The sequence below is a fragment of the Hyaena hyaena genome, unplaced genomic scaffold (genome assembly GCF_003009895.1).
Source record: "Hyaena hyaena isolate Hyena2069 unplaced genomic scaffold, ASM300989v1 scaffold_81, whole genome shotgun sequence".
NCBI classification, from domain to species: Eukaryota; Metazoa; Chordata; class Mammalia; order Carnivora; family Hyaenidae; genus Hyaena; species Hyaena hyaena.
The window spans coordinates 2,059,083-2,084,470 of NW_024080714.1; the positions used below are offsets into that span (position 1 = coordinate 2,059,083).

Consider the following 25,388-nt stretch of genomic DNA (forward strand, 5'->3'; position numbering starts at 1 on the left):
CCACGCCGCCCCCACGTGGCTGCAGCCCACTCAGCGCCTGCCGGCGGGGGCCCTGCGTCTCTGTCACTGCCCTGCGCGCCCAGCGAGCGCTCGGCTCTCCCGCACTGCACCGGTCACGGAGTGACAAGGCAGCGTGGTCCCCGGACAGATGACGGGCGTCCCTCCACCTCTGGCAACCTTCTGTCTCTCAAACAGAACTCCCCCTCCTTGGGGGTAGATGCGCTCACGCCCGCTCCGCCCTCAGCTGCGGTGAAGCGCTGAAGAGCCGTCTCCTCGTGCGGAATTCATTTCTTTTGGGACGCTCTAGAACACCACAACTCACACAAGCGTGTGTGTCACACAACCATGGTGGCTGTGATGCACACCTGTTATAGAGGCTGTCCCCTGACAAACTGAGAGCCTCGAAGGAAAATGGGGGTCCTGCCCCCCTGCTGTCTCCCCAGCCCTCCCCTCGACACCGATCTCTTGGCTCATCTTCAAACCCAGTTGGTGTCACCCGAGGGCCTGCTCTGTCTCCAAAGGGAAGACAGGTCCTGCCTGAGGCAATAATGTAGGAAACCCTAAAGCATAGCCGAGGGCAAGCTGAACACCACCCCAAGCTCTGCGGAACAGACAAAGGGGGTGAGACCCAGAAAACCAGCAGGAGTCCCTCCGCCGTGTGCGCGAGGCTTCAGGGCAGAAGTGGGCTGTCACACGGGTCCTGGAAGGAGCACATGCGCCCGAAGGGAGAGCCACAGAATGAGCTGGAAGTGCAGTGAGGAATGAGCACAGGAACACAGAGACCCCAGCTCAGGGGCATGAAAGCGAGCCTCCTCTCCACCCGGATGTCTGCGAGGAGCCAGACTGCTGGGCCCTTTACACAGAGTCGTTTCTCTTTTATTTGCATGTAAATCTTGGAGCGAAAGTTCAATCAACTCTGCAGCCGGTACTGGGCTTCCGACCAGACACACAGACACACATACAAAATCATGTACTTCTAAGTAGCTGAAAACGTGGAAGGACTAAGGATTCTCCTTGGATGTGCACATTATCCGTGATTCTGTTCCTCACTGTGAAGCAGTATTATCACCTGTCAGAAGAATTCATTCTGGTAAACTTTCAAAATATAAGAAAACGCATGTGGATCGTAAGGCACCAATCCAATTGCATCTTGATTTAGGGGCACCTGGGTGGCTCAGTTGGTTAGGTGTCTGACTTCGGCTCAGGTCATTATCTCACAGTTTACGGGTTTGAGCCCCATGTCAGTCTCTGTGCTGACAGCTCAGAGCCTGGGGCTGCTTCAGATTCTGTATACCCTGCTCTCTGTGTTCCTCCCCCGCTCATGCTGTCTGTCTCTCTCTCTCTCTCTCAAAAGTAAACAAACACTCTTTTAAAAAAAAAATGCATCTTAATTTATCGAAATGTCTCATGTTTAAAACAACCAAATCTTATGATTCATTACTGAAGAAATTCCAGCACTGTTCAGCCATTTCCTAAAAGCCAAATGACATACAGTAAAAGCCAAATAGAACACTGTAGCCAAAAGACAGCTCTTCTCTCTTCCAGGATGTGAGCATCATTAAGGAGTCCTAGGAAATACAACGAGACCACTCCAAGCCCCGGGCTCCCCCTTCCAGGGCACTTCAACCCTAGCCACACCAAAGCTCTGTGCTGGGAACTCTGAGAAACGCCCATGGCTAGACCAACTCAGAATCTGTGAAGCCCCTGGAGGAGTATTTCCTTAAATCTATTTTTTACTTTTAATGTTTATTTTTGAGAAACATACAGGGCATGCATGGGGAAGGGGCAGAGAGAGAGAGGAAGACACAGAATCTGAAACAGGATCCAGGCTCTGAGCTGTCAGCACAGAGCCCTACAGGGGGCTCAAACCCATGAACCAGGAGATCACGCCCTGGCCAGAAGTCAGACGCTCAGCCGGCTGAGCCACCCAGGCACCCGAGTATTTTCCAAAAGCTTCCCAAGTGCGACTAATGTATGAGCCACAAAAGAACCACTGGTCTCCCTATCAGTACAGTGAGCAATCTCCACTTGGGATTCCCAGGAGTGCGGCCTTCAGCCTGATCACGCTGTCCCCAGGGTCTAGAATGAAGGACAGCCATCTAAAAGATTTGTAGACTTGAGCTCACAAGACAGAGGAAATAGCCAGAATCACACTCATGACCGTGGTACTCCAGATCTGGCCCTCCTCGAACTGAGCTAACCAACCCCAGATAATAACATGGAGACTCCAAAACTCACTCATTTGAAATCTCTATACTGGCATTTGCACCACAAGCTCAGACAATATAATTTTGCAATTCTGAAAAATAACAGATTCCAGGGCTATAGAATCTATATGAAGTTCACATGTACTGCATAAAATAGGATCTGACAAAATGCACCATACGTTAACGGCAGCTGGTGAGCTTACAGCTTTGCCTTGCTGGGATGTCAGAAATCACACCTAACAATGCAGTGTTAAAATAACGAGGTTTTAAAAATAAAGTATCTTTGCCATTTTAGAAAATCAGAATTCACTTAAGGAACACTTCTGGGAAGATGAACTTGGAAAAGTGAGTGTTAGCAGAGATTCTGAGAGCAAATGAACATTTTAAGGAGCCATGGACGAAGTGCTCGAGCGCCTACCAAGCCCCTTTCTCACGCACAGCACTCTCACGATTGTCTCCGGGAGGGAAGGAGGAGTACTTGGAATCAGGAGGCAGCAGGGACTCACAAAAAATGGATCGCAAGGTGTTTTTACATTGTATCTGCAAGAGTCGACCGGCTGCTTACGTTTCAGTTTCTCTACTTAGGGACAGTCAACAGCGCTGAAAGGTTAAAGGTAGAATTCGGAGTGTCTGGCAAGCAGGACGGACTGTTTTCCCACCCAAGACAGTGATGGTGGTGAAAAGCAGAGGCACAGTTCAGAGGCCCGGAGCACTCTGCTGGCTCTGCCCCCACTGCTCCGCACGATCCGGGGCAAGGCTCGTTTCTGAGCAACTTCCCTGGGGTATTCCCTATCCCATTAAACCCCTCAAATTGCCACCTGGCTCATGGAGAAAAGGGAAGGTGCATTTGCGGAGTGCCCGCTGTATGCCAGGAAGACTCAGGTGCTGGGTGTTCTCCAGAGTTTGCTAGCATTTAATCCTCACCTGGATGGAGACTGTATGGATGAGAGGCCCAGAGGTGTGGGCGGGGCCCTGACAGCACGAGGCCCTCCCCTGTCTAGCTCTGCAGGGTGCCCCCCCCGCCCCCCAACTCTGCAGGGTGCCCACCCCTCTCGACTCTAGCTCTGCAGGGTGCCCACCCCTCCCCCTCTCTAGTAGATCTACCCTCTGGCCCTGCCCATGAGGTCATGGCGTCCTGGCCCCGACAGAATCCAAACACAGTCCAGGTATGCTTGGATGCAGCCACCGGCCCCTGGAGGCCACCTGTGCTCAGAGAAGCACAAGTAGCCCCCGCACGTCCACACACACGGCTACATCTCTTAGGAGATCCTCTGTACCAAGTCCCAAGTCCACTGGGAACGCTGCATTTAAAGCAACAGACAGGCGTTCACAGGCCAGGGCCGGGGGTGCGGGAGGACCCTGTAGGCCCAACAGCATGTGCCCGTGCAGGGAAAGAGCACCCGCCTTCAGATGCACACCTCAGAACAGGATGTTCCAGTTCGTAGGATCCGTGCTAAGAAACTTGGGTTCATCATGGGCCTCCTTTATTAAAGAACACGAAACAAATATTCTCTTTATGAATTCTGCTTAAAACGGAAATGGAAACAGTTTTCCCTAAAACTGTGTTGTACAGAAAAGCAGTGATGGTGGCCAGAACCGAACGTTTTCAGGACTTGAGCTTACACTAAGACTGATCCCTGCTTGAAAAACGATGTGATCGTCTTTACACATGAGGACTCTGGCATTAAGGGCCTAAGTGGTCTAGACAGACACACACACACACACACACACACACCAAACAGAAAACACATAACTATGTGAGGGACTATGTTTACTAACTTGACTGTGATACTTATTTCACAATGTTTATGTATAACAGATTATCAAGCTGTGCACTTTAAAGATACAGTTTTGTCAATTACATCTCAATCAAATTGGGGGAGAAAAGAGATTTGAACAGCTTTTTGGGTTTTGTTTTTTGGTCCTGTTGTTTTCAATGTATGGGTAAGAGGTCTCTGCTTCCTTACACTAGGACTGAAACATGTCTTTCTTCCAGGAGCCCCGTCTCTCGGGAGCAGCCACAGGACAAGGGGGATCATGCCCCCCGGCCTGACGCTCTCAGGAGGAACGCAGGGCCAGAGCCTTTTCTCAAACCGACTCTGCGATGACCCTTCCAACCTGGACGCAGTGCAATACTCTTTCAGCAGAAAGGTGGTGGGCCAGGTTCCTCCTGCCTCCGATGAATAAAATCTGATCCTCTGGGCCTGACAACTTTGATGTTTACTTTGCTCTTACTTGGAGACATGGCTTCCTAAGGCTTTTCAATTTCACCCTAGGATTTGGGTCTTAAAAGAAAAAAATCACAGTGGGATAAGTACACTGCGTTGCCCAGAACTGGGAATGATGACAGAGATTTCGCAGTTACTCCATGAAACACCAGAGCCATCAGGAGGCCTGCAGGTGGCAGAGGCCAAGCTCGGCCTGGGCTTCCCGGCTCCATCCGCAGCCAAGACCCCTCATGCAGGGACTGCCAAGACTGCACACTCGTTTGTCACTTGGGCCCCAAAATACTTTTAGCCTAAGAAAAAGGGTTGAAGAGTACTACGGGAATTGGAGTACTATGTCACGGGGAAATACTTAAAGGTATATGACCACATCTGCAGTGTGCGCTTTCAATTCCTGGTTAAGAGCAGAAGCAGTAGCCTCAGAGGGAAGATCCATAGCAGATCTGGCCAACACAGAGACCTGAAAGAAAAGATACCCTGTACTGTTTGGGTAACTGGCCCTACGATGACACGTGGTCAGTCTGGAAGATCCCAGCTGCCACCGTGTCCTCTCCCTGCGCGACGGAGGCCAGCTTAGACAGAGCCATTGCCGTGGACCGGATCCAGGTCTGGATAATGGGCACAGGGTTTCACTATACCAGCTTACTAAGCAGAAGAATTAGGTTTCTGCGATTTCTACTGCCCTCAAAAAGAAATGTTGGGAAAAATAAAAACACAAGCGTCAGTCTCAGGGCAAATGGCCAGCTATCAAGGATAGCCTCGCCCTGGGGAGGTGGGGTCCGCATGGTGTGTGTTCTCATAGGGTGCACTGAAAACCTCCCGCTCACTGGCTGGAAGCTATTCGGAGTCTGCATGACTACGTAATCTGAGAGTGACTTTGGGGTCAACTGTCACATCCTAGCCAATTAGTTGTCAGAAAAGTTCCCCTTAGTTTTATGAAAACAAAATAAAAGAAGGGTTGTCTAGAAACTGTGAAGAGGACTTCTTTTCAATTTGCTCTGCACTTCATTAAAGTCCCTAACTTACAGAAAGATCTAATATCACCCCCAAATGGTCTCGGCAGCAGGAATCCAGAAAGACTACAAAGAGCTAAACGACTTCCCAGGAAGGCTAATGGGCTGAGACGGGCTTCATCCCACAGGGAGCAAGGTGGGCCCGCGCCCTGCAGGACCCGCTGCAGACACCCTCGGGCGCCCCATCATGGCCAGGTTGGACTACGGTGGCTAAACTCGGTCCCATGCCTGGCGGCTGAGCACAGAGGGCAGTGCCAGGCCCTGCCCCCTCCTCCCTGGGATTCTGGGGAGGGGAGGAAGCAGGCAGCCTCAGCACCGTGGGCGGGGTGAGGTGGGGGTTAAAAAACATCCAACGGGATCAAATTTCTATTTGGGGGACCACTGCTCTTAGTGATACAATCCCTGAATGGAAAACTCTAGAAAAACAGACCGAGGTTTTTAGAGTTATCAAAATGGTACAAAAAGGATGAGGGAACACTCATACCCTCTGTTTTCTAGACCACAGGGTTCTCTTTCGAAAGGCAGAAGGAATGTAAACGGTAAAAACAAACATGAGCTCATGTCACAGGACAGCCCTGGCCTTACACTGACATGTAAAGATGAACCTCAATATGCGAGGGCACAGAAACGCACTGAGGTAGCACATGACAGTCACCCGCGACGGGACAGACGTGCACCTGCTGACCGGAGGTGGCCACGACTTAATGCGAAGGGCAGAAACTAGGAAAGTGACCCTTCACACAGATCTACTACATGTGAACACTGTGCACAGATTTTCTAAAAATGGAATGATATATATCACAAATGCACTGTTAACCAAGATATTTTTATCCTTTGGCTCATTTGAATTTTCCCTTTTACAGTGGGTTTAATATTTTAAGTGATTTTTAAAGAATGGACTCCTTTCCTGTCGCTTTAAAAAACGGATCCGCAGTTGCAAAGGCTCGGAGCGTTCTGTTTCTATGGACACGGTGATGAGCAGATGACAAAACCGTCCCGCTCGAGGTGCCCCAAGGCCGGCTGTGAAGACGCGCTCAGAGCCACGCGAGACGACCAGTGCCCAAAGTGTGGGTCCTGCAGAGATAGAACAGAGACCTGCCCGCGTCGGAGCTGCCAACCCTGACCCCCGCGCTCAAGGATAAACAAGTCGTCTGAACTACGCCAACCTTGGGGCCGGAGGGAGCACGGAGTATGCCGGGAGCTGCGGGCCAGTAGAGCGTGGCCAGATGGTCATGGCCAGGCAGGGGGCTGGACCTCAGGGGCGGGCAGGGTGACCTGCTGTGATGCCGCGGCAATCCCTGCCACCTTACAGAGGATGGCAAGGTAGCAGACGCGGTGGCACGGAAGACCGCGGAGCGTGCACCGCTCGCAGGGTGGCCGGTCACCTGAGCCCCTTTCCATCACCCTGGTGTACGTGCAAAGCTCGGGCCAAGGGCCTAGAGCACCCACTGGACTAAGATTTCTGGGACAATTACTCCGTCCAAGACTGGAGGCTTAAGCACACAGGCTCTGGAGGTGCAACCGCGGCCAGGGTGGCTCCCAGGGGTGCGGCCTTGATGGATCCCCCTGGACTCAGGGTGCTCGCCTGGAAAGCAGGGATCACGGGTTTCAGGGTGCTGGTGACCAGTCAGTGAAGTGAAAAGTAAAAATACTTAGCACAGTATGAGTGATCAATAAAAGCCAGGGCTTGATAAAGCTAACATTTGTACAAGGAATTGAACTTGTCAAGTTTTGTTATTTTCCGACGTACAGAAGAATATACATCCTCTGAATCCCCTGAAGGAAGGGCCACAAAAACCACAGCTCAGGACTGTCCTGTGGGGCCTCCTCCAGGCAGGCTCTGCTCTAGGTGCTGAGGGTGCAGCACTGACATCCCAGTGTGAAACCCTGGACCTTCCCGGAGGAGGTGAGGAGGCAGGGGAAGGGAGGGGAGGGGTGTGAGGATCAGAGAAAGAAGAGGGAGGGCACATAGCATCTCCCCCAGGACGGAAGGGCTCCAGGAAACCAAGCAGGCACACAGAGGGCCCAGCAGGGCCCGCGACTTTTACAGCTGGTGGAGGAGAAGCCCAGTTTGTGCAAACGTCCGAGGGCAGGCAGGCGGCGCCCATGAGGGCAGAGGGCGGATACTCTATGGCTCCCAGGCAGTGGCCTTCGGCGACGGAGCCTGATCCAGAGCTGCTGCCACCTCCCGCTCCGCTTCCTTATTTAACCAGAGCTTGGTCAGAATTCAGGAAGGAGTGCGATGTGCGGTCGCTGCCCAGGAAGTCTCCGGGGCTAGGGAAGCACATCTACACCACCGGGCGCCCCCTTCGCACAAACTACAAGTGTGTCAGTATCACTTATAAGCAATTTGCACAGAAGGGCTCCTCCAAACTAACACATCCTGCCCCAGGCACTGCGTTTTCACTTTCCCATTTTTCACCCAGAAAGCAAGCTATGGCTTACGTCCGATGCAGGTAAACCTCCTCAGCCAGAGAGGTGCACGTGGGCCAGGACTTCTCCTTGACCTCTGAATGCAAAAATAGGCAGCCAGTGGGGGTGCCTGGGGGCTCAGGCAGCTGGGAGTCTGACTTCGGCTCAGGTCATGATCCCACAGTTCATGAGTTCGAGCCCCACATCAGGCTCTGTGCTGTGAGCTTGGAGCCTAGAACCTGCTTCAGATCTGTGTCTCCCTCTCTCTCTACCCCTTGCCCGCCCTCTCCCTTCCCCTCCCCTCTCTCTCAAAAATGAACATTAAAATTTTTTTTTACAATATGCAGCCAATGTTATAAAAGAGACTTCAATGAGCCCATTCTAAAACAGACAGGTGAGGGAAGGGTGGATGCGTCATCAGAACAAAGATCAGCAAACTAAGGCCACTGGGCCAACCTACCCCTCCATCCACTGCTGTAGATCAAGTTTTATTAGCACTCGCCACACCCATTCACCTGCCCAACATCTACGATTGCTTCCACCTTGAAATGCCTCAAATATTTACTATCTGACCCTTCGTGGGGAAAGTTTGCCAACTCCTGATGTAGAGAGATGCACGCAGACCAAACAAGATTCCTCTTTCGAAATTAGCCTCAACTGAAACTCAACATAACCTATAAAACTTCACTCTGAAAATTTTTAGTGACTAAAGTATAAATTTAATAAATGACTTCTATGTTGTTTTTCAACAGGCTACATTGTATCTTAATTCACATACAACATAAACCCTTTTATGTTCTATGCTTTCAACTGCTTCCCAACACCAAACAAAATACCTGCATGCTCACCTGACTCAGGTCCAAGGCTCTGAAAAGGGACGCAAATTCTCTCACTGGTTTTTGCTTTATTTTGTGTCATTTTTCTTTTTTTTTTTTTTTAAATGTTTTATTTATTTCTAGGAGAGAGGGAGACAGCGTGAACAGGGGAGGGTCAGAGAGAGAGGGAGTCACAGACTGAAACAGGCTCCAGGCTCCGAGCTGGCAGTCAGCACAGGGCCCGACGTGGGGCTCGAACCCACGAACCGCGAGATCATGACCTAAGCGAAAGTCGGACGCTTAACCGACTAAGCCACCCAGGTGCCCCTGTGTCACTTTTCGATGGCTGAGGTGATGTTCTGTTTCCCTTTCCTGTGACTTGGGGCATTTAGACCTGAATTTAAATTCTTTCTGTGATTATATCAATTTAACAGTATTTCTCAATATATTTATCTGGTCAAAGAAGTCTCTAAGTCAATGCCTTTCAACGAATTCTTTTTGGAAAACACACACTTAACAATGACTTGTTTCCTAGTGCTACTGCCCTCGCCCGCATTCCCACCCAGAAGTACTGATTTCTGGGCTCAGCTTTGCTTCTAAAGCGTCTCTCACTTCAGTATTCTCCCATAGCCTACTTCCACTCTGGCAATGACATAAATTAGCTTAAACTTTTGTATTTACCATAACTCTTCCTTTAGCGGTTAAGGTCTTCACTGAACATTCTAGTCAGTTTCTGTGTTTCCTGCCTGTTTTCCCAAACGCAACATTTCCATTCAAGAGTTAGGTCTCTGACTTTATTCTTGGCAACTGATAATATATTATTAAAGCAGTTTTTGCAGGAAAGGAAGGTCTTTAAGTGTTATATATTCTGAGGATTTACTGGGTTGAAATTTTTTTCTCTGTCACTGGATTTGAAAGGAGAAAAAAATGCATCACTATAAATGCCAATAGTAATCATATTCTTTTTAAAAAAAATTTTTTTGTAGGTTTTATTTCTGAGAGAGACAGAGACAGAGACAGCGTGAGCAGAAGAGGGTCAGAGAGAGAGGGAGATACAGAATCCAAAGTAGGCTCCAGGCTCTGAGCTAGCTGTCAGCAGAGCCTAATGCAGGGCTCAAACTCACAAACCGAGAGATCGTGACCTGAGCCGAAGTCGGATGCTTAACTGACTGAGCCACCCAGGCGCCCCAATAGTAATCATATTCTTGACCAACGAAAGCTTTGATAAATCTGTCAGCCACCAATTCTCCAGGCAAGTCAAGTCTACGTGATAAATAGAAGACTGAGGACAATACAAGTGAATCGTAAAAGAGGGGACTCCCACACATCTGGGGCTAACGGTTTAGGCTGGCGTCTGGCTTTGCCTGGGACAGCTCTTCCCCAGCAACCGAGGCCCAGAATGTCCCCCAACTGAGGCCTCTCCCCTTTTGTGGGGTTCCCTAAGAAGTATGTTTTCTTTCCAGTTGTCACCTACGTGGTTTCCTGGTTGCCTAGCCTAGAAAAAGCAGCAGGGTAGCACCTGGCTCCCAGCTGCCGACCAAGCACTCGGCCATGCTAGCAGTTCTAAGATGCTCACAAAACTATAAGGCAGCTGCACCTCCTCCGCTTTCCCTGAGCGCCTCTGCTTGCGGGCCGCCTTAGGGCAGCAGCCCCTGGTTGTATCATCTAGCTGGCTTGCTCCATCTTCTTCTGGAACATGAGCCTTGGGTTGCCTACTCCCACAGAGTCCCCGTGTCCACAAGGGTTTGGGGAGGGGGGAGAAGGGGGCTTCAGAGCAGCCCAGACTAACAGAGCCCACAGGAAGCAGTCCCCCTAATGCACTTCTACTTAGCGCCCCTTGCAGTTTGCAAAACTATTTCTCCCGCATGGCTCTTCCTTTAGCCTCCTCACAACTACCATGGAAATACGGTCCTGTTCTTTTTAACAAATACGGATATAGGGATTCAGGGGATGAGGGGGCTTTCTGAAAGCCCACCAATCAGCAAGCGAGAGAGGCTCCACGCTCGGGTCCCAGGGTCCTTCCACTTCGTGCCTATTCCAGCAACAGCAAATTAGGGCACAAACATCTACTTTCTTTCCCGCTTTAGTACAGCAACGAATGAAATTGTCTCGTGAATCTTCTTTCTTACATACCCCGCTCTCCAAACGTAAACCGTAAATATGCTGTGTGGGATAGCCTTGGCCCTGAGGACAATCGGAGTCAGCAAGAGGTGACAGCAGGGCCACCCCACCACTGACAGAGGAGACACAGAACAGCCAGCATGCCCGCTGCCGCCCTGGAAGGTTCTCTCCCTGGGACTGACAGAAGGGGGCGTTTGCTCTGGCTTGGCAGAGTGAAGGGGGCTGTTCCCTGCCTGAACGGGATACAAATTATGAATTCTTAAAAAGCTTTCTGGAGCACTGAGACTTCACCAACTACGATCTCTTGATCTCTTGCCGCACAGCCGACCAAGGTTGCAACCTGGACTGGCCCGCATGGTGCGACCCCCACTCTAGCTTCCGGAGGAAAGCAGCCAGCTCTCCTCACCCACTCCAGTGGCTGGCCCCTTTGTGACCCTTTGACAATGACACTGACTTCTACTGGCTGCTGTTTCAGTAGGTCGCGTGGGTCAAGGATGGCCCTTAGTCACTTATGCAGAATGGTGCGGGGGTTAAGGAGGGAGACTCCAGGCACCATGACTTACCTGAAACCCACCACTTCCCTCTGTGCTTAAAAAAGCCTGGACTTTCCATTTTAATATTTGGCTGAAAATAATACTTGGAATCTGGTTTCTAAAAAAGTGTTGGTTTTAGGGGGGAAAAATCGTAAAAATAGAAAATGTAAATTACTTGTTAATATACTGACCACCTTTCTCGGGCATGGATACTGCCAAGTGTTATCTGCCTCGAATGAGCACAGATACATCCAACATACCCCTTTCCTTTATTTTTCCCTCAATGTAAGCGGTGTTATAATCAAGTCTGTCACATTACTCTGGATCGTATCTTATTGACAGGGCCTCAAATTAATCATCTCATATAGAACACTGTCTGCCTCTGCACATTTAGCTGAGACCTTACTATCAACCAATCTCTAAAATCTAACACTGAATAATACAAATGAGGTTAATAAAATTCAAACTAGAACAATGATTATTTTTGATGAACAGTTCGGCAAGTTTTAAGAATTTTTTTTTAATGTTTGTTTATTTCTGAGAGAGTGAGGGCACATGCAAGCCAGAGTATGAGCGGGTGAGGGGCAAAGAGAGGGAGACACAGAATCTGAAGCAGGCTCCAGGCTCTGACTCGGGGCTTGAACCCATGAACTGCAAGATCATGACCTGAGTCCAACCGACTGAGCCACCAGGTGCCCCAACAGTTCTGCAATTTCATCAAACTTCTAGAAAATGCAAGTCAATCAATCGAAGTAACCAAAGCCCTGTCTCCCCTGGGGTGAGGAGCAAAGCTGATGGCCTAAGAAACGTACACAGACAGGCAGGAGCCCAAGCAAACCCAAAAGATGTCAGAGATGACGTGACCATGACAAAATGTAAATTGAAAACATTTTTTTTTGTTTGTTTTAAGCCTCAGACATAGAAAATTGATTTTTCAATCTCACCTGAGATTACTGGTTTGATGATCATCTCTCCATTTGGAAACTAATCCATAAAGCCACTGTGTTCAAGATCTCCCTAGGCAACTCAGAGGAGGGTACAGATGCCCTGCCCCCCCAACCCCCCCTGTGCCTGGAACAGCCGGCTGAGGCCAGTTTTCTCATCTGACCATCCCTCGTGTCATGGCTGAATGAACTGTGAAGGTGCTGGATTCTAGAAAATTCCAAAGCCAACTCGAGGTAGCAAGGCGGCAGGACTCCTCAAGTGACACCACACTTGTGGTTTCCGAGCGGTTGGCGCTGGAACCCTCAGCCGGTGCAGACGCCAAGCCAGGGCCTTCTAAGCTATTGCACATCTAAGAGCTTCCTCATCTGACATCTGTTTTCTGAAAACACAAGAGAACTTAGATGGCAGCGAAAAACATCTGAGAGTGCAAAAGAAGGTGAGTCACGGAGAAGGGATGCACTGGGGGCTGAACAAACAAAAGAAGGGAGAAGGAGGCGTGACAACAAACAGAAGAATGGAAAAGACAAAAGACAGAATCGGGGGCGCCTTGAAAACCACGCCTTCGGTTTTCTCCTGTCTCCCACATCACTGACGAATGTATTTTTTGTTGCCTGGTCCTTCGTGTTATTATCAAGAATAGCAGGAGACTGATTTGCGAAATGAATAATCCAAGCTTTCCTCTGGGCAGTTAGAGGCTGGTATTTGAGGGGGTGAAGTGTTCCCAGCAGGGTCCCCCAAAACCTCTCCTCCCTCAGCGCCTCGCCCCTACCACAGTGGGAGTAAATCAGCTCCCAGCTGACACTGCAGAGGAAATTGCAAAATGACTCACAGCAACTTCTCAGAACTTTTTCAACAAGCGAAAGCAGCTACCGTGTGGGGCTGGGACATTAAAAGGTGAGAATCTGCTGTGAGTGATAAAGGTGTGAAAAGAAAGCACAGAGCCTCAGAAACGTCTGCATTCGTGCTGCACAAGCAGGGTCCTCGCTGGACCACAGTCTCTCACACACAAGGCACCTAAGAAAGCCATAACAGGATGGTCTCCGGCCTCACCAATTGCTGACATGTGGGAACACCTTTGTGGAGGAGGTCCCAACAAATGATTAAACTAGTAGGTGACACTATACCAACCCCCGTTCTTGGTAAATATTGAAGGTAAGACAGATACGATTCACGGTGCCCAAAGAGGGGCCAGCCAAAATTAGACCTTTGTGGCCCTTATTCCTTCAAAAGACAAGGAGAGGGGTGAACATCAGAGCCTTCGCTGGCTGGCTGACATGACGGGATCAAGGTGAAGTTCCCTCGGTGTCCCTGGGGAAACCGCGGGATCCTCTGCTGCCTGCCCATCCCCTGAACCGGGCATGTAACCACCCCTCTGATCTCACAGACAGCTGTTGATTTTACTAAAGCGAGTTCTACAAAATGCTGAGTTGAGGTCAAGATCTAAATTTATGCCTCCTCCCAAAAAATTCACATTTTTTTTCATTCATTACAGAACATGAAATCCTGAAAATGCTAGGACACCAGTGCATAATGTTGCAGTTGGCGCTCACCATGTAGGGACGCCTCGCCACCACCATCGACGCTCGTCTTGGTCTCTGCCTCACAGTTTTTGCCACCTGGGCTGGGGTTGTTATTATGTAATGTTGAAGGTCTCTCAGCACATGGAGGTAACAAGGCACTAATATTGCCAAGCCCACCCCACCAACCAGACCTGAAGACAAAGACAACGTTCAAAATGCCACCTGACCAAAGAAACACAGTGGTTTTCCTTTTATAAGTACATGATAATTAAGTCTGTAACGTGGATGATGAAGCCCGACTCAAGGTGCTCACCGAAGTTAGCATCATGAACCTGGAGCTCACAGGTTCCTAAGGGGGAAACCTGTGGATAAACGTCACAGGGTGAGCAAACTCCCCAGAAGTCCGGGTAGCTTCTCACGGACATGAGCACTTTCCCGAGGGCCCATCACTTTTGTCAGCTGCTCAACGATCCGCACGAACTAATTTTCCCCAACCACGTTAAGAGAGGAAAAGCGTAGAGTGGATACTTGAATAAAAGCCCCTAACCATCCTCAACTTTACTTCCCGTTACTTTAAACCTCCAGAGATCTTACAGGTTTTAACTTGAGTAACTGCGTGAAGGAAAATGTAATAACCGGTGGTAATTCTAACTGGGTTCTTCTAGAATCTATTTTTCTTTTAATTACCTATCTGTGTTCATGAAGAGAAAAGGCTGTATCAAGCAAACGACTGCTTCAGATCAGGTGCTGAAGCAGAAAGACAGACCCGGAGAGGTGTCAGAGGAGACAGACAGACACAGCCAGGACAGGCCTCCACGGCTGGTAGACCTACCCCTCGGTACCCAGGTGTAAGAAGTCTGATAACCTCTCCAAGGACAAGGGATTTCCATGTAAGACTTGGGGCCAAATCCCACACGTTCTTCTTTTGCAAACAGCCAAGTCCAGAGGGCCTCTGCTGAGAGTGTGCGGGAGTCTGCAGACGGTGTTTACTGAAAATAGGGTTTGGCCTGAGACTCTGCTCAGACTCCCTGCTTTCTTCTCCTCCAGAAAGAGAGATCAAGGCACCTGGGGGGCTCAGTCAGTTAAGCATCCAACTCTTGATTTTGGCTCAGGTCATGATCTCACAGTTTGTGAGTTTGAGGCCTGCATCAGGCTCTGTGCTGACAGTGTGGAGCCTACATGGGATATATTCTCTATCTGCCCCTACCCTGCTCACACACACTCTCTCTCTCTCTCTCTCTCTCTCTCTCTCTCAAAATAAATAAATAAACTTTTAAAAAGGGAGGTTATTCTGAAATAATTCTATCTCTTATCCAGGAAGCCCAGAAAGAAAATGAAGATGGAGAAACAGACGGCTGAACACCATGGAGAATGAGGAGGAAGACGAAGGAACGGGGCAGCCTGTCCTCCATGACCACGTCCAAGAGCATAAGGCCCACTCTGCAACCAACACGGATCACAGGGAACCTGCCACCCACCGAAGGCAGACCGGCCCAGGCCAAAGGCGGGGTTCCCAGGAGCACGGCTGAGGGTCCCTTTTCACCCCCCAGAATACAGGTAGCAGGCTGGCTGCTCTCTGAACGTAGGCCTGTGCTTGCCTGGGAAAGGCCAAACACACCCTCTTACAGTCTCCTCTCAGAGACAATGGGCACAAACTCCCAGCCCCCGCTGTTGAAGGAGAGGAAGGGTAGGGAGGGGTCTGCACCAGAAAACAACATGGCGAGTAAGTGGTCATGTGCAGAACAGGCACACCCACAAGCCATCTCTGCTCTGCCCTCGGTGGGGCTGTGGCTGCGGGGGTCTTCAGGCACCTTCCTGGGAGTCATGGACCCAGCGGGGTGAGGAAGGGGGAAGGAGGGTAATCATTGCCTCAGCACCGGGGCGGCTTCCACTATGGGTTTGCTCCAGGGCCACTTCTACCTGACAAGCCCACCCGCCCGCTGGCTGGTTCCCGCTGCAGCGCGGGCATGGCCTCCTGGCCACTTCCTCCTCCTTCTTCCCTCTCTGTGCGATTCCCAGGGTGGCTCCTGCGACAACTCTTTCTTGTTCCCGGAAGACCAGGACGAAAGGTGAAGTCTGGAGGAGAATGAGGAAGCAGGGGCCAGAGGGAGGCAGAAAGGAAGGGGTTGGGGATGGGAGGTGGTAAACAGGAAGACAGGAAGGAAGGAAGAGTCTGGAAGTGAAACCAGCCACATTAATGAGAAGGGACGGGGAAGATAGGGACTACGCAGCCTCACTGGAGTCGGGGGCTGTCGTGCCCAGAGCACAGTGAGGGGACAGAAGAGCAAGAGGGACGTGGCCAGCCCCAGGCCAACTCCCTGAAGCTAACACCCTACAGCCTGGCTTCCAGACCAGTCTTGTTGGGATTACACAGCCTGCTGCCTTAACAAACATACTCTACGCCAATACAGGGCACTCAAGTACGGCTCCCTGTGGCCCCCACGCCCCAGCCAAGCCTCAATCAACAGGCAGCCTCGGCACCTGAGCTCCCAGAGCCTCCCTGGTAAAGGAGGCCATGTTGTTTGGCCCCAGTGAGCCCACAGCTCTGGGGCCCCTTCCCACTTCTCAGTCTGCTTGTGCCCAGCGACACACAGGCCTACTACAAACCCCTTTAGGACCTGCCCCCCTTCTCCCTGGCCACATTGACAGCGTGGCAGCTGTGGCCGAAAGTAGAGAGAGGTCTCAGGCTCTGTGCTGACAGCTCAGAGCCTGGAGCCTTCAGATTCTGTGTCTCCACCTCTCTCTGCCCCCCCTTCCCCCCTCCCCCCGCCGATCTGTCTCTGTCTCTCTCAAAAAGAGATAAACATAAAAAAAAAAAAAAAAAGTAGAGAGAGGTCAACACCAGTCAAGATTTCTTCCCACTGCCTATGTGCCGACCCCACTGTTTGTCCTCGGTCCCCTGGACGAGCTCTCCCTGCCCCAACTGCTCGCCATGCAAGCACTGGTTCAGAGGGTTCACCTCGGGTTCTCAATGCCACCCGACTTCCAGCTCCCGGCTTCCCACTGTCGGTCCTCCCCGCACCCTGAGCTGGGACTGCGGTTTCTTTCTATCTTCCTGTCTCTCTCCCTCCCTCTCACCCTGTCTCCTTCTCTCTCTCTCTCATCTGACACTGAGGGGGATGTCTCTAACGGCTGAACAGAGCACTCAAGTGATCCTTGGCAACACAGACGACAGGGCTCTTGTGTGTTTCATGTGGCAGGGATGTCCCTTCCCGCCCACCCAGGAAAGAGTTGGCATCTTCCTGACGTATCAGCTCTAATGATCAGGACAGACCATGAGCAGGGCACTAATACCCTGGAGCTAGGAAGATGGTCATTTTAAAAACTCCAATCAGCTCCAAAGAGATCAAACGGCCTTTTAGACTCCCAAGCAAACTAAGCACCATGGCTTCCGACAAATCCACAAAGTTGCCACCAAGTCCCTGCCAAATGGATGTAGACGTACGGTGTCAGAAATGCAGAACAGTGCACTTGAGAGCTGGGCAGAACACTCAGCTCAACCTGATCCTTTTTAGCCTGTATCCCTGGCGCCTCTCTATGGCCTGAAGAGACCCCTCTCTTCCAAAAGCTGCAAGTTTTAAGACCTCCTGGATGGGTTATGCCTTGGGCTTCACCAAGCTTTGCAGTATTCATGGCCCACTGCTGCTGAAGAGAAAGGCAGACCTCACATACACTATTTTGTCTAATTATGTGAAGCCTGGTACTCTGAGTAAGGAGAACTGGCTCAAAGGTGGGTGGGCTCTGTCTCTGTGCAGGTGACACACAGCTAAAAGGACCCAGGCGCCAAACCCTTAGTTTCCAATTCTTTTGTATCTCCTGGGACAGCACAACAGGATTTGACCACCTGACACTAACTTCAGGCAGCCCGGGTAGCGGCTGAGACGGGCAAGTCGTGTGTTAGGTGCACAGAATGAGAAAGCATTCCGAACACTGTACGTGCATGAGACGCAGCGGGAAGGACCCCGAGCCTAACAATCGTTCACGTGTGTACATGTGGTGGTGCAGGATCCACTCAACAACACAGGGCTGGCGGCACTGTTATTTTTACCAAGACCCGGGTCCTGAGGCGGTAAAGCCTTGGGGAGCAAGATGTAGGTCAGGTTTCCATCAGGTCTGATACCACTGCCTACCTGGATTTATTCTCTGTGAAAGATGATCGTCTCCCTACTGGAGAACGTCAGAGCCCAAGTCATTTTCGGGGACAATGGGCTTGCTTGGAGGATGCTATCGCTGTTCGTTCATATGGGAGTTATGTCAGGTAACGTGCATTTAGAAGGAGGTACGTTTAGTTCTTTAAAAAAAAGGTCATGATCATATGAATCCATTGGATAGCCACCATGCAGAAAGACCACGACTTATAAATAAATTATACTTTGATTTTACTTTTTCACCAAAACATCTCAAAACCAAACAGATCTCGAAATAATGCAGGAGACTCAAAGGAAAGTAAGAAAGATGTACAATTTGAGAATGCTGGAAAACAAACCATGGGTCCAATAATCTTTTCCCTTAGCCTCTTAGATAGGCGAGCTCTTAAAAGGAATTCATGTAAAAACACTCAAAAGGTTAAGCTAAGTGGGAGAGCAGGCATTAAATATTAAATGCAAATTATGTTCCTGCTGCCTTGTGAAAACTAAGCATTAGTGCATGTCCCTTTTTGCCACCTTGCACAAATAAAAGGACAAAACAGACCTTGAGCATGATTTAATTGCAAAGAGGACAACACAGTTGTCACGCTGTGTATCTGCAGATTCCCAATGCTCTCTGTTCTATCAACACGACGCCCACAAACTGCAAAAATAATCACTGCCAAAGCTGCACGAGGTGATTACATAAAATTCTCCTAAAAAGCTGGAAGAAAAAATATTTAATCAGGAATAACCAAAGTAAAAACTCCGCTTACCTCAAAGAAAACGGTTTCAGTTTTGTGGATTTTCCTTTACGGTGTGAAGTCCCATACGAGCAATGTGCTATGGACCAGGGAAATTTCACAAAGCATAAAATTATTTACTGTCCTCAATTTATTCCCATCTCTTGTCAAGCGGATCATACAGGGTAAATACTTGGAATCTCTGGGCTTTCTGACATAGTTCAAAAAGACAAAACTACTTCAGGGAGCCACTGAAAAAACCCTTGCCATAGAGGAACGAGAAAGGAAAAGTCGACGATGCCTCAGAAACCCCAGAATCCTAAAGAAATTCTCACATCCTTAGCTGTAAAGAGTGTTTCAAGATTACAGTCAGGAGGCCTTCTGGAAAGAAAGGCATGTCTGCTCATCTGCCTAACAATCTATAGACATTTTAGAGTAAAATCAACTTTCAAGACCGAGGAAAGGAAACCATGCAAGCATGCCCACGCTTGGATCAGAATCCACCCCCCTGAGATCAGAGCCCCGCTTACTTACACACTGTGCAGAGGAAGGAAAAGTTCAAAGAAACCTGCTCCCTCCGGGAGAAGCGATTACATCCGTGGTCTGCTGATGGGAACTGAGGAAGATGCACGTTTCTCTCCCTCTCCTCCCCAGGCAATGAAAAAAAAATCCCCAACTGTTGTTCCAAGTCACATTCGCAAGGACGTCCTAGCGCCACCAAGCTCTTCCTCTGAGGCAGCGCTGCTGGCTGGAGAAGCTCACCCCCTTCCTCTAGGTCCCCACCCCATGCCCAGCCTGCCAGCTCTGGGCACACACGGGGTTAGGGCACACTCAGAGCCCACAGAGCCACCAGGAACCGCAGCTCCCGAGTCAGCTCAGAGAGAGGAAAATGGAACGCGAGCAGTATTTCTGCAGGGGCTGCTTAACACACCTCAAGCTCCCCAGAACAACCCAGAAACTCTTTCAACCCCCTCGCCCAAAGAGAAACTGTTTATTCCTTTCAAAATCCAAACTATTACAATAGTGCAGGCTAATTGCTAACAATACTGCGGGGGGAAAAAGAGCCCCCACACGGGAGAGGTTGACAAGGGCACACAAAGAGCTGTGACAGTAATAGGCACCCTCGAAGAGAAAGAAGGCAATCAATTATGAACCATTTGTAGAAATTGTGGGGCTGTCAAAAGCCCCACTTACAGCTGTGCTCCATCAAGCCGGGCTGCATTTGCTTTTCAAGGGAAATTATTCCTTATTTCAAAGTCTAGAATAGTATTAGTAAAATATCCCAAACAACTCGGGTTCAACCAGGGTCTAATCTGAAAAGAAGTTAATGACCCCTGAGGCAGCTGGAGGGGCCAGGGCGGGAAGCCCAGGAGACAGAGGCAGGTCTTCTCTCTGCAGAGCGACTGCCACCCGTGGGCACCGTGGGACGGCGCCGGGGCACGCCTGAAGGACCCACGCCCGTCACGTGGACACACGTCGCAAACCTCCACGACCACCGCCGGACAACAGAAAACGACTGCTTTCCGACATAACGTGATGTTTCCAGGAGGGTGGGGGTGGGGGGGTGGAAATATGATTACAGAAGACGATGTCTTTTCATTCTTAAATTCAAAACTTTCTTTTCACTAATACACGTCACAATGATTACTTATGACGGTCACTGGTCCTTCTCTCCCGAGGGACAAAAAACGTGTGAATGAAGGAACTGCAGGCATTCACTAGGACTGTTGAGAAATGGACTGAAATCCATTATTACAGACAGAGAGAGGGTCTTCAGAGCTGAAAAACGGAAGACGGTATCAGGTCACCCCAGACCTGAGAGCCACTGACAGCAAGGCTCACCATGATCATATTCTCTTTCGATATTTTTTCTTCTGTGTTGTTCTTCAGTATCGATTTATTTGCCTTCTCCTTTATTTACCTGCCAACTAAGCCCAGACAGCTCCGATTTCAAACTGACCCGCAGCTTTCCTGAACTTCGACCCAATGTGCCGATGCTCATTTGGTAAACCCTCTGTTTAGCTGTGACCAGCGTGCTTAACTGCAAGAGCTGGAAGCGGCCTCCACACGGTTAACTTTTTGCATATTTATGTTATGGAATCTTGAAATAAAATTGGAAAAAAAGAACTTAATTTCCTTCTTAAGAACTTTAATGTGGAACTCAAGTAGACTGCGACAGAGAGGAAATCATTATCCCTCGTGGTGTTAAGTGATTTCCCCTGAGCCACCATGCGGTGCCAGGGTCCCTCAGGCATGCTTACCTTAAATAGACAGCCTAGCTTCTAAAGTGTTTCAGAAATATTTTTTTTTTTTTTTTTTATAAATATAAGACAAAGCGATCCAAACACTTCCAGTGGGTACTCTGGGGTGCATTACTTAAAAATAATAACTATTAAGCATCCGACTTCAGCTCAGGTCATGATCTCATGGTCTGTGGGTTCGAGCCCCGTGTCGGGCTCTGTGCTGATAGCTGGCTCAGAGCCTGGAGACTGTTTCAGATTCTGTGTCTCCCTCTCTCTCTGACCCTCCCCTGCTTACAATGTCTCTCTCTCTCTCAGAAATAAGTTAAAAATTTTTTAAAAAAATAATAACTATTAGCTATAATATCAGGTTCCCAAAGGTAAATAATCCGCCAGAGACAGAACAGAGGCCTAAGACTAAAAATGCTGACGATTTCAGGTTAGTAGAAGCTGCCGCATCCTGGGGTCACAGCCAGCCCAGTGCAGGCACCTGAGTGCTTTATGGGAGGAATCGGAAAGGAGAGCAACTTCACAGGAGGTGAATCAGGAATTGGGGGAGCAGTGCAAGGCGGGAGGTGAGGGCCCATCACCTGAAGCAGACAGGCTCCAGCCCAATCCCCTTTCTCATAGTGACCATCACCAAAAGGTGTGCCACAGGGCCTCTCCTCAAAGGTCCTGGCCCCTGTTAGTATTAGCGTAAGCCAGCAGACTGTACGTCAGCTTTATTTAAATACTTGTTGTAGCTTATGTAGCTCCATTCTTATTTCATATTTAAGACAAAAAAGCAAGAATTTGAAAACAGGGTTATAACTAAAACTACATCATATCAATCAGACCATTTCTGAAAGGATGTCCATGAACATTTAAAAATGTAGGAGGGGCACCTGGGTGGCAAAAGGTGCCTCCAACTCTTGATTTCTACTCAGGTCATGATCCCAGGGTCGTGAGATCGAGCCTCAGCATACAGCCTGCTTAAGATTCTCTCTCTCCCTCTCCCTCTGCCCCTCCCCCACCCACGTGCAAGCGCACACATGCTCTCTCACCAAAATAAATAAGTAAATAAAAGATAAATGTAGGAAAGGCATGGAGTATAACAAGTGTTGGCAAAGATACAGAGAAATGAGAACACTCATACGGCTGCCCCTAAGTGTCATGTAGCATGGTGCAGCCCTGTGGGACACAGGTGGGCTGTTCCTCTAAAGGCTAAACAGAATGACCGCATGACCCAGCGATTCCACTCCTTGACTTCCATCCAAAAGAACTGAAAACAAGGACTCAAAGAGATATCTGTATACCAGTCTTCAGTACACCATTATTCACAAGAGTCAAACGGCGGAAACAAGCCACATGTTTACCAACAGATGAACAAACACACAAGATGCAGCATTTATGACAGCAGAATATTATTCAGCCTTCAAAAGAAGTGAAATTCTGACACCTGCTATGACATGGTGAACTTGAAAACATGCTAAGTGAAATAAGTCAGAAACAAAAGGACAAATAATGTACGGTCACACTTACACGAGGGACCTAGAACAGGCAAATGATGTAGGAAATGACACAGAGGCTACACGGGGGTCATTGGGGGGGGGAGGGTGGAAGCTGTGAATGGGGAGTTACAGTCTGATGGGTGTAGAGTTTCGATCTGGCCTGATGCGGAAGTTCTGAAATGGGTAGCGGTAATGGCTGAAGTGTGCTCTTAAAAATGGTTAAAACAGGGGCCCAGTAGGTTAAGTATCCAACTTCAGCTCAAGTCACGAGCTCACCATTCCTGGGTTCGAGCCCCATGTTAGGCTCTGTGCTGACAGCTCAGAGCCTGGAGCCTGCTTGAGATTCTGTGTCTCCCTCTCTCCCCTCTCCCACTCATACTCTGTGTCTCTCTCAAAAATAAATGTTAAAAAAAATTTAATGGTTAAAATACCATATTTTATGTATTGTACCACAACAAAGTGATAACATTACAAAAATAATTTATCTTTGGCCAAAAAAAAAAAAAAAAGGTAAGAAAGGAATAAGTCATTAAACAAGACTTTCAGAAAGCCTGAACTTAGGTTTTCTGTGTCAGAACTGTCCTACTGTATTTCATTTCGAATAAATAAGGAAACTATTTCCCTTAAGGAAAAAAGGGATGTTTGTTTCAGTTGGTGCACCTAGGAATCAGATAACCCCATGCTCTTCCCCCGTCACTTGGAGGTCAGAATTCGCCGGTCGGCCCGGTTCCTCCTTAAGCTCTGGGACAGCATCTTACCCCGAACGTCTGCCCTGCTTTCTCCCCGTGGGGAACCCGGGCCAGGGCACCATCAGTCTGACTCCTTTTCAGGCCAGTTGTGACATCAGGGACGTTGCTGAAATCTGCATAAAAAGTGACAAAAACACACATTAAGAGTGAGTTTGGCCCCTTGCAGAGAATAATAACGACAGGTTTAAGGGTTCAGCTAAAGAAAGAGATGACAGGAAAAAGCAACCCACAGCCTAGCAGGCAGTGCACAGATGTGAACCTTCAGGACATGAGCTGATCTTCTGAAACAGACTGAGGCTCTCACTAAGGAAGCTGCAACATCTCCTGCCACTTTCAGTCAAAGGTGACCAATGACCAATCAAAACTGTGACGTAGGGGCGCCTGCGTGACTCCTTCGATTGGGCGTCTAACTTCAAATCATGATCTTGCCATTCGTGAGTTCGAGCCCCACATCAGGCTCAATGCTGTCAGCACAGAGTCCACTTCGGATCCTCTGTCCTGCTCTCTCTGCCCCTCCCCCACATGCTTGCTCTCTCTCTCAAAAATAAAGAAACATTAAAAAAAAAAACAGTGACTTAAATGTCTTGTCACTCTACCTATTTCCGTGCAAACAGTACTTCACTAAGCTCTGACCTTGAATAATGTATTTGGACCAAGAATCAAACACCAGTGACCATTGTTGGTACTTCCCCATTTTTGGCAAAGCGAGGGCAAAATCACCAGGGTTATCTTAGAAAACCAACGATACAGTATCATAGCCCCTTATTATAACCTAAAACTTGCTCCTTTGAAAGCTTAATTCTTCTTTTTCTGACATCAATCACAATTTTATTCTGAATTGAAAGCCCCATAAGAATAGCAAGCCTGTGTTAACTTCCAGAGTGATGGTTAAGAAGTAGTATCAAAGGTAAGTAGAGCATGTGTTTTCCAACCTACAGTCATACACACCTGCCACGCCCAATTTTTCCAATGGCTCTCAAATTAACAAATTTAAGAAGGATGGAAAATTTAATCTTTTTCAAAATATAACACAGGTTTCCATTCTAACTGTTGTATTTGGTAGATTGTCCCCTCAACCAGGTGAAGCCAGGTGGTTTCTGGTCCCAAAGCTACAACAAGAAGTCACTGATCTCAAACCTGTCTGAGCTGATCTAGGCTGACCAGGCGTAGATAGATGTTGACAAAGAAACTGTCCAGCATGATGGGTGCGAGGGCACTGGTCTCTAGACCTTCAGAAGCTATGGGAGCCCTAGGAAATTGGTGAAACTCATGGATAGGAATGCCGGTCCATGATCCATGCTGATATAACCCACCAGCACACAGGCACTTGCTCCCAAGACAAGGAGAGACCTGAAGAAAACATCTGAACGGTCTACAGAACTCCGGAGCTCTAATTTCTCTTCCTTTTGCTGCTTCCAAGATTCTAACCCTACGCAGAAAAGAACCAGATAGTTCAAGTCACACTTATTTTTGGAGTAACTTGGCCTGGATAAGGCAGTGCTGATCACAGATGCAGGAGACGTCCCTGGGAAAATGTCGGGTAGCAGTGACAGGTGGGGACACTCTGGTTCGCTTCTGCCAGGCCCCTAACACCACACCACTGAGGCAGTCCAGGCACCAGCAGGCTGACTGCTCAGGAAGCAAGATTAGACCCTGAGCCTAGAGGAACCCAAAGTTCCTCCATCACTGCCTCGTTAGGCTGCCGTGTGCACCTGTGTTTAAGGGAGACCAACCGACAGGAACCACAAAAACCAGCCAGTGTTCCTGGTGTACTTAGCACAAAGGCACCTTTTCATCCATCCATTCACCATTCACTGTTTGAGCACTGCCTGTGTTTGAGGCACTGTGCTAGGTGCTAGGGGTACAAAAATGAAGGAGATGCAGTTACTATGTCAAGGCAAGTTTCTAGCCCTGGAGGAGGTGACAGGTCACAGATGACGTGAGAAAAGTCCACATGGTGGAGACAGTCAGGAAGTTAATTTTGCAAAAGATCCTAAAAGACTTAATAGCAAAGGAAACATGTGAACAGTCTTTAAATCTGAGGGGTATCTATTTGTCTTTAAGGATGATGACCAGTGAGCAGTGGGGAGAGAGGATTCCAGAAGCAAGAGGCAGCTGAGTAAAAGGCAAATCACAGGAAGAGCCCAGCGCCGCGCGGAAACGTGCTGAGTGTGGCTACAGTGGAGAAGGGGGAAGGGTGCCCTGTGACAGAGGGGTTGATAGAGGGCAAGCCTGTGGTAGAAAAACA

The 25,388-nt window shown here is 49.1% G+C and overlaps 1 protein-coding gene across 7 annotated transcripts in view; it reads right to left on the bottom strand.

Moving 5' to 3' along the window:
• The window catches only part of TIAM2 (TIAM Rac1 associated GEF 2), a 231,503-nt gene that overhangs the window by 18,193 nt on the left and 187,922 nt on the right, over positions 1 to 25,388 (bottom strand). For 6 of the 7 annotated variants that reach the window (XM_039234099.1, XM_039234098.1, XM_039234101.1 and 3 more), the window contains exon 15: positions 23,150 to 23,253. In XM_039234099.1, the coding sequence (XP_039090030.1) occupies positions 23,150 to 23,253 (104 nt within the window). Of the gene's footprint in view, positions 1 to 19,195; positions 19,269 to 23,149; positions 23,254 to 25,388 lie in introns of those variants that run through there. The other variant, XM_039234103.1, reaches the window with a different exon arrangement.